The sequence below is a fragment of the Rattus norvegicus genome, chromosome 3 (genome assembly GCF_036323735.1).
Source record: "Rattus norvegicus strain BN/NHsdMcwi chromosome 3, GRCr8, whole genome shotgun sequence".
In the NCBI taxonomy this organism is placed as follows: domain Eukaryota; kingdom Metazoa; phylum Chordata; class Mammalia; order Rodentia; family Muridae; genus Rattus; species Rattus norvegicus.
Window position 1 is genome coordinate 44,420,625 of NC_086021.1, and position 10,416 is coordinate 44,431,040.

The 10,416-nt window shown below is 38.0% G+C and overlaps 1 protein-coding gene across 1 annotated transcript; it reads right to left on the reverse strand.

Moving 5' to 3' along the window:
* Positions 1-8,904: 8,904 nt before the first annotated feature.
* On the reverse strand, positions 8,905-9,370 carry LOC100362366 (40S ribosomal protein S17-like). Its single transcript, XM_039106247.2, has one exon. It carries the CDS (start codon positions 9,322-9,324, stop codon positions 8,917-8,919), a length of 408 nt encoding a protein of 135 aa, XP_038962175.1. The 5' UTR covers positions 9,325-9,370; the 3' UTR covers positions 8,905-8,916.
* Positions 9,371-10,416: the final 1,046 nt, after the last annotated feature.

Sequence of the window (10,416 nt, forward strand, 5' to 3'; positions counted from 1 at the left end):
AACTTTTCTAACCTACAGAAAGTGATGCCTACAAACAGACAAGAAGCTTACAGAACACCAACCTTAGTCGACCAGAAAAAAAGGATCCCTTCACCACCTAATATTTAAAACACCAAATATAAAGTAGTACACAAAGGAACACACACACACACACACACACACACACACACACACACACACACTACTATTCTTACTACTACTACTACTACTACTACTACTACTACTACTACTACTGCCAACATTAAAACAACAGGTATCAACAACCATTGTTCATTAATATCTCTCAACATTAATGGATATAATTACCATATGAAAGAACACAAGCTAAACGAACAGATGCAAAGGCAGGATACATTATTCTGTTGCATAGAAGGAGCATACCTCAACATCGAACATGCAGTATAGATATTAAGAACCAGACAATATCTCAGAGTAATAGGCTGGAAAAATATTAACTAAGCAAATGGATCCAAGAAGCAAGCTGGTATAGCCATTCTAATATCTAACAAAATAGACTTTTGACTAAAATTATTCAAAGAAATTGGGAAAGATATTTTATAATTAATTTTTAAAATCCAGCAAGATGATATCTACTTTTTTTTATTACATGAAACTTTTATTTGTTGATGAATTCATTTGATTATATTTTAAATCTGGCTCACTTATTTCATTTTATAGTAGGGTTATAAACCTTTCATGAAGTACAGAGACATCTCTGTGATTTTCAGTCAAGCTTTATTGAATGTCACAGCTTCTGAGATTATATGGTTGTATACAGGCATAATCCGCAAGATAATATCTAAATTCTGAATATCTATGCCCCAAATGCAATGGCCCCCAGATTTGTTAAAGAAATATTTCTAAAGTTTAATCACATATTCAAGCCAATGCGTTAATGGTCAAAGACTTCAAACACCCACTCTTACCAATGAACAATTCATCCAAACAGAAATTAAACAGAGAAATAATTAAACTAATGATGAGTCAAATAGATTTAACAGATATCTACAGAATATTTCAAAAGAAAATAGCTTCTTTTCATCACCTGAAGGAAACTTTTCCAAAGCTAGCCATATCCTGGGTCACAGAGCAAGCCTATAAAATACGAGAAAACTAAAATGAGCCCTTGTATTTTATCAAGCTATACAACAACAGAAACAACAGAAACCCATAAACTCATGGAAGCTGAACTACTCAATTATCACTGTTTCAAAAAGAACTAAAGAAAATAAGTATAGACTTCCTGAAATTCATTGAAAATTACTGTACAAAATGCCCAAATTTATACGACACAATGAAAGCAGTGCTAAGAAGAAAGTTCATAATGCTAAGTGCCTTCATAAAGACATTAGTGAGATCTTATATTAGTGACTTAACAGCACACCTGAAAGCTCTAGAACAAAAAAAGAGGCAATCATCCCCACAAGGAGTACGTGGCAGGAAATAATCAAACTCAGGACTGAACTCAAGACAATTGAAACAAAAACAATACAAAGAATCAATAAGACAAAAAAAATGGTTCTTTGAGAAAAATCAACAAGATAAGAAAAGAGCTCAACTAACTAAAAGTGAGCTCAACTCACTAGAACATCCAAATTAAAATCAGAAACGAAAGGGGAGATATAATAATAGACACAAAGGAAATCCAAAGAATTGTTGGATATTACTTCAAAACGTTGTGCTCCATAAAGTTGGGAAATCAGAAAGAAATGGACAATTTTTTTAAAAAAGAATACCAATATTAAATCAAGCTCAGATAAACATTCTAAATAAAACTATAACCACTAAGGAAATAGAAGCAGTCATTAAATGTCTCCCAACCATAAAGAGCTGGGGGCCAGAATGTTTTAGAACACAGTTCTACCAGACTTTTAAAGAAAGCTAATATCAGTACTTCTCAAAGTAGAAACAAAAGGCCTATTGCCAAATTCAGTTTTTGAAGACACAGTCACTCTGATTCCTAAATCACACGAAGACTCAAAGAAGTAAAAGAATTTCAGACCAACTTCCTCATGAAGATAGATGCAAAATGCTCAAGAAAAAGAAAAAAGAATACTTGGAAACCAAATTCAAAGAGCACATCAAAAAGATCATCCAACATGATCAGGTAGGTAGGTTTCATCCCAGAAATGCAAGGCAGTTCAGCATACAACTATCAATGTTATCCATCATATAAACAAACTGGTTGGAAAAAATTGCATGATTATCTCATAGATGATGAATAAGCCATTGATAAAATCCAGCACTCTTTCATGATAAAAGTCTTAGAGCAATCAGATGTACAAGGAATATATTGCAATATAACTAAAGTAGTATTCAGCAAGCCAATAGGCAATATCAAAATAATTGAGGAAAAACTTAAGGCAATTTCACTAAAATCAGGGACAAGGGACAAGGTAAGTCTGTTCAATATGTTTGTGTCTTTAACATAGTATTTGAACTTTTAGCTACAGCAATATGACAACTAAAGAAGATAGAGGGGATACAAATTAGTAAGAAAGAAATCAAAGTATTACTATTTTCAGAGTATATGATAGTATCCAAAATTCTATCAGAGAACTCCTCTAGGTGACAAACAACTTCAGAGAAGTGGTTGGATATAAAATTAACTGAAAAAATTTAGTAGCCCTCCCATACAAACAATAAATGGACTGAGAGAAATCAGTGAAACAACACCATTTCCAATAGCCACAGTATACATTGGTGTAACTCTAACCAATCAAGTGAAAGACCTGTGTTTTAAGAACTTTAAGTCTTTGAAGAAAGAAATTGAAGAAGACGTATCAGAAAATGGAAAAATCTCTCACGTTCATTGATTGGTAGGATTGACACAGTAAAAGTGGCCATCTTACCAAAAACAATCTATATATTTGATTCATTCCTTATAAAATTTTCAACACATTTATTTATACATTATGGTATATTAACACACAACTTCAAATGAAAAAACCCGAAAAATAAAAACCCAAGGTATACAAAACAATCCTGTATAAACAAACAAAAAACAAACTTCTAGGGGTATCACCATACCTGATTTTAAGCTCTACTAAGAGCAATTGTCATAAAAACTGCATGATACTGGCATAAAAACAGAAAGGTTGACCAATGGAATTTAATTGAGACCCAGAAGTAAACCATTACACTTATGGACACAGCTTTTGACAAAGAAACCCAAATTCTGCAATGGAAAAAAGAAAACATCTTCAGTAAATGGCCCTTGTCTGATTAGATATCTGCGTGTAAAGAATGCAAATATATCCATATCTATCACCCTGCACAAAACTCAACTCTTACTGGATCAAAAACCTCAACATAAAACCAGATACCCTAAACCTGGTAGAAGAGAGAATGGGAAATAGTCTTGAATGCTTTGGCACAGAAGGCAACTGCCTAAACAGAACACCAACAGCTCAGGCACTATGATCAACAATTAATAAATGGAATCTCATGAAGCTGAAAAGATTCTGTGACAATGACAAAAGGACAAAACTGAAGTTTATATAATGGGGAAAAAACTTCACCAACCCTATTTCCAACAGATATCCAAAATAAATAAAAAACTCAAGAAACTAGAGGTGGATGGATACAATATTAACTGAAAATATTAGTAGTCCTCCTATACAAATCATAATAATTGACAAACAAAATATCTTAATTAAAAGTTGTAGTATAGATCTAAATAGAAAATTCTCAACAGAGGGATGTCTAATGAAAGAGATACACTTAAAGAAATGTTCAACATCATTAGTCATCAGGGAAATGCAAATCAAAATATTGCTGAGATTCTGCCTTACACTCATCAGAATGGCTAAGAGCAAAATAGTCAAGGGACAGCTTATGCCAGAGAAGATTTAAAGCAAGGGAAATATTCTTCCATTGCTGATGGGAGTACAAACTTTTAGTTACTTCAGAAATCAATTTGACAGTTTCTCCGAAATTGGGACTAGTACTATTTCAAGACCCAGGTATAACACTCATAGGCATATACCCAAATAATGTTCTACCATACCACAAGGACACTTGTTCACTTACGTTTCTGACAGCATTATTTGTAATAGCCAGAAACTGGAAAAGTCCTAGAAGTTCCTCAACTGCAGAATCGGTAAAGACAATGTGGCACATTCAGACAATAGAATGTTACTCTGCTGTTAAAAACAATGTTGCCATGAAATTTTCAGGAAAATTAATGGTGCTAGAAAAGATTATCCAGAGTTAGGTAAGCCATACTCAGAAAGACAAACATGCCATGTGCTCAGTTATAAGTGGATATCAGTTTTAAAGTAATGATCAACAATCTACAGAACAAAAAAATACTAAAAAAATAATAACAAGGAGGGCTTAAGGACGTTGCAGGAATCCTACTGAAGAGAGGAAATAGAGTAGTCATTGTGTGTGTATGGGTGCAGGGAGGTGGGATTGAATAGGGTGGAAAGTGGAGGTGGGAATAAGAGGGAGTACTACGTCGGTATAGGACAGAATGAGAAAATATTGAGAGGGACAACTGGAATAAGGGAGTGTTGATGCCCCATGCCCGCACCGAGAAAGCCTGCAGGATTAAAGAAACACACACACACACACACACACACACACACACACACACACACACACACACACACACACACACAGAGGTTATTCGTGTCAAGCCAGAAGAGGAAGTGGCTGCTGTAGCTTTATTCACCAAATATATAACCCAAGTTCACCAGGTAGAAAATGACTGGGAAGCACAATGGGAAACCGTGGTTTGAGACTTCAGTAACAAAAGACCTTACAAAAGACCAGAATTAACTAGGGAGAAAGACCAGCCTAAATCTCAAAGACAAAGGCCGAGAAGACAAAAGGCAGGAAGGTACCACCCAGGTGTGTAGGTACCAGGCTTGACTGCTCCTTTGTTAGGAGCAAAAGGTTTCCACATGCATCAGAAGGGCTCAGCAGGGGTCAAACCCTGCAAGAGACCCATATGGGTCTGACAAGGGAGGTGAAACATTGCAGGGGACCCAGGAGGCTCTGACAGGTGAGTAGAATCATCTCTGGGGGAAAAAGCTTGAAACCTACCAAAATGAAAACCCTGAGCATCTATGAGAGTGACCCTAGCTAAGACTCCTGGCAGTGGTGGATATGAAACCTGATATGGCCATACTCCAGAACCAGCGAAGACTTCTAATGAAGGTATTGACACCATTCAAATCACCTAACCTTTGACCTGAAATTTGTCTGGCCTACAACTTGTGAAGGAGTAAAGATGGAGCAGAAATTGAAGATAGTGCTAATCAAGGACTGCTCTAGATTGAGACCCATGCCATGAAAGGAAGCTTATTCCTGACACTATTAATGATATTCTGATATACTTGCAGACAGGAGCCTAGCCTAATCCTCATGAGAGAGGCCTCTCCAAGCAACTGATGTAAACAGATGCAGAGATGCATAGCCAACCAAACATTAGTAGGAGCTTCGAGAATACTGTGGAAGAGAGGCAGAAACGATTGTAGGTGTCAAAGGGATCAAGGACACTGTAAGAACATCACTACTATGTAATCAACTATCCTGGCCCATAGAGGCATACAGAGACTGAACCATCAACCACAGAGCATTCGTTAGTGTGGGGCAAGTGGACCAGGCCGCCAGACAGAAGAACAGATTAGGTTCAGCAAATCCTGGGACATCTCAGAATTGTGAACAGAAGGAGTGGAGTCAGCTCCTTGCCAAGCTTTACTCATTCTGGAACATATAACTGTGATACCCCACTGAGAGGACCATTGCAGCCATATACCATAAAAACCTGGAGTTCTCCATGCTAGTAAGGTATCTACTAAATCATTATGGAAAACACTGAAAACTTATATCTCCCCAAATGGAAAAGTCAAGGAGAAAAATATAAATCCTGGACAAATAAACCCTAGCACAATTAAGTAAAATGGCATACATAACTTCAACAGATATAGGCAGATCAATAAAATTAAAGCAGTAACAAAAAGCCCTCCCCCGATAGGAAAAAGACTGAGAGAGGACTGACTTTATGTTCCATATTATGTTGTGCATTTAAGAAAGAGAAAGTACTCCTACTCTTCAAATATTTCAAAAAATAGAGGACTGGAAGAAGGCTAAATAGCATGCATTGCCTCAGTGTCTAAAGTGATGTATTAAAGAAAGAAAGAACTTTGTACTCATGCTCATGATGAATATAGTTACAAGGCTTCTTAGTAAAACACTTGCATATTGAATTTGAGAACACATTAAGATCATAAACGATGTCTGAAATGCTGAAAGTGTAAAGACACAGAGGAAGTGTAGGGAGCCGTATTGGATTTGGGCCTGGTCCCTTTGTGACTGTATGGCTCAAAATGGCTACATGACTCTGGGCTGTATGGCCACAGATACTCACCCCTAAGATGACTGCCATAAAGTCTTGAGATTGTTGAACAAAAGCCTCTCCCATGAATTTACAGCACAGGAAGATAACCCGAGCAAATACGAGACATCTCCTGAGCAAACACGAGGTGTCTCCACCGCATGACCTCTTCACCTCCTGCTATCAAAGTACCCTTGTCCCTCCTTCCTTTGTGTTTCACAAAGGTTACTCCCCCTACCTGAAAGCCTTAAAAGCTGTAATGCTCACCCCAATAAACGAGACCTTGACAACAGAACCTTGCTTGGTCTCCTTCTTTTCTCCCCGCCTTGACACTCAGGTAGAGCTTCTTCGGGACCCTGAATAACTGAACCCGCTGGATGGGTCAAGGAAGCTCAGCCTGTGCAAAACAAGGGAAATGGAATCAAACCAGTAATTAAAATTAAAGCAAGAAATCACAGAATCATCAAGTAAGCAGAAAAGGCTGGTAACAGTTTTGAACACTTTGTGAGTGATAGACATCCTGGAAGAAATTAGGAACAAAGGGAGCATGCAATATAACAAGACTATATATGACCAACTCAAACTTCTATATATAAGTAGGAAAAATTGAGAGCACTTCCTCTGAAATCAACAATGAGACAAAGGTTACCACTTTACCTATTTTAACTCTGTGCGGGTGCTTAGAGTTTTAACTATAGCACAGACTGTTAGTGTTCATTGTGTAAGATGGTTGTATTATCAAGATGTATAAATTGAAGAGAATTCTCATCAAAATTCTGTGTGTTAATTCTCTAGAATTATAAAATACATTTTTTAAATTAGAAGTACACACACACACTAAAGACAAATAAGAATAATTTACAAATATATTTATACTACAAAGTTATGATAAATATTGGCAAAGAAACAGAACTAACTGGGCTATATAATGAGTTTAAGGCCAGCCTGCATAATTGGAAGAAACTATTTCCAAATAGAAAGGTAAAAAAATGGCTGGAAAGGTGGCACTGTGAAAGCATTGTGAACCTATGTTCAAGTTCCTAGAACCCATGTGAAAACCAGACATGAAGAAAGTTGATTCTTAGGTATTCTCTAGCTATCCAGCCTATTAAAATGGGGGACGTTAAACTCAGAGAAATACTATGACTCCTAGGGAATAAGGAATAGAGCAGAATGTCTGAGGTACTCCTCTGGCCTCCATATGCGTACACATTGTTCACTCACAAACACAATCAAACAAATATTATTTTTAAGTGGAAAGGAAACTAGAGATGACATTCAATGGCTGAAAGCTTGCCTGTTTTGTGTGAGTTTCTCGTTTCCAGTTCCCATGCTATCAAAGAGTTTACCATAGTACAGAGACATACAGAGGGAAGTAGTAACTTTTGTTCTGGAGGGTCTAAAAAGGAATAATTTAAGAAGGGCAGTGGTGGTCCACACTTTAACCCAGCAGTCAGGTGGTAGAGTCATGCACATCTTTGAGATTGAGGCCAGCCTGGTCTACAGAGTGAATTCCAGGGCAGCCAAGGCTACACATAGAGACTCTGTCTTTAAATAAACACACACACACACACACACACACACACACACACACACACACACACACACACACATATACACACACACATACACACACAAATTTAACTACCAAAAATATATAGGTGAAGCTTGTTATACATTTGTGTTTATTTCATTAATATTGATTTAAAACCTGAAAAGCACTCCTGTTGCAGAGTCTGATTCTTCCCTCTAATTGGGGCAAAGCCCATTTCCAACCACTCACCTCTCTGGGTTTCTGATCTTATCTGAGTCAGCTTCTTTATGGGCAACTTTTATTGGACTTTTTTATTGAGTCTTTTCAACACAGATTCTTAGTGTTTGTCAACCTTTAAACCTCTTAGTTCAGTGGAGGTCCAATAACCTCAAAAGCTACTTGGTATGGTCACATTTTTCTACCTTAAGCTTTGAACTTCTAAGTAAGGGCAGGATCTGCTTCCTTGTATGTGTTGGTCCAGGAATTATATTGAAAATGCAGTCTGCAACTATTAACTCAACAGTCACTCTGAGAGAAATTCCTTTGTGCTCAATGCAGGCAGAGGAACTAGAGGAACACTAATAATCAGGCTGGCTGAAAACCAATCTTTTACATCTAAGAAAACCTTTTCCTTTCTTCTTAAGGAAGGGATCAGTTCCAGAAAAGACAAAGAATCAAAATATGTCATGATTTATCTTCACAGAATGAATACAAAGCTGACTTAAAATATGGTCACAAAGATACTTGCAAATGTAGCAGAGAGGAAAGTGAAATAACATTTTGTATCCAGCTGCATGTCATTTACATTTTTTCTTCCCTAAATTTCAGACAGAAAAAATGAATTTCCACCTAAAACAGGAAAATGCACCGGAAAGTGACATTTTTCAATTTCATATGGCAAACCAGGGTTAACCTGAAAAGTACCAGCTGAGATGGCCAAGTTTTTTTATTTTTTTAATTTTGCTTTTTTTCTTTTATTGGATATTTTCTTTTTTTTTTTTTGTTTTCAGGTTTATTGAAAATATGGCATAACGGATTAAACAGCTCCACGTGGTGTTTTGAAATTCATCCCAACCGTAGGCTGAGTGACCTGGAGGTTGGAGAGACTGCCAAAGTCCAGAAGCTTCAGCATTTCCTTGGTGTCAGGATCTACCTCAATGATCTCCTGATCTAGGGCTGAGACCTCAGGAACATAATTATCTCTCCTCTCCCTCTCTTCTTCCTGCAACTTGATGGAGATGCCTCTCCCAGGACCTCTCTGAATCCGCTTCATCAGATGCGTGACATAGCCGGCTATCTTGTTCCGAAGGTTTTTGCTGGGGATGATGGCGATCTCCTCGCACACGCGCTTGTTGGTGTGAAAGTCATTACCCAGGCGCGTGTAGTACTTCTCGATGATGACCCGGGCCGCCTTCTTCACAGTCTTGGTGCGAACGCGGCCCATGTTGACGGGTCTCGGTAAAAGAGGCTGGATATTTTCTTTATTTACATTTCAAATATTGTCCCTTTTCCTGGTTTCCCCTCAAGAAACCCCCCATCTCTCTCTCCTCCCACTCCCTCCTGCCTCCCTTCCCTTGAATTCCCCTACATAGGTAAATCAGCCTTCACAGGACCAAGGATCTCTACTCCCATTGATACCTATAAGGCCCATCTTCTGCTGCATATGCCACTGGAGCCATGGGTCCCTTCATGTGTACTCTTTGGTTGGTGATTTAGTCCCTGGGTGCTCTGGGATATCTAGTTGGCTGATACTGATACTGTGGTTCTTCCTATGACATTGCAAACCTCCTCAGTCCTTCCCTGAACTCTTCCATTAAAGACCCAGTTCTCAGTCCAATGGTTGACTGTGAGTATCTGCCTCTATATTTGTCATATTCTGGCAGAGCCTCTCAGGAGACAGCGATATTAGTCTCCTGTCAGCATGCACCTCTTGGCATTCCAAATAGTGACTGGGTTTGGTGAATGCATGTAGGATGGAACCCCATGTGTGGCATTCTCTGAATGGCCTTTCTTCAGTCTCTGCTCCACACTTTGTATTTCCTACTGTGAGTATTTTTATTCCTCCTTCTAAGAAGTGCTGAAGCATCCACACTTTAGTCTCCCTTCTTCTTGATCTTCATGTGGTCTGTGAATTATATCTTGGGTATTCTGCGCTTTGGGGCTAATATCCACTTATCAGTGAGTGTATACTATGTGTGTTCTTTTGTGATTGGGTTACCTTGCTAAGGATGATATTTTCTAGTTCCATCCATTTGCCTATGAATTTCATGAAGCCATTGTTTTTAATAGCTGAGTAGAACTCCATTGTGTAAATGTACCACATTTTCTGTATCCATTCTTCTGTTGAGGGACATCTGGGTTCTTTCCAGCTTCTGGCTCTTATAAATACGGCTTCTATGAACATAGTGGAGCATGTGTCTTTGTTGTATGTTGGAGCATCTTTTGGGTATATGCCCAGGAGAGCTACAGCTGTGTCCTCTGGTAGTACTCTATCCAATTTTCAGAGGAACAGCCAGTCTGATTTCAACATTGGTTG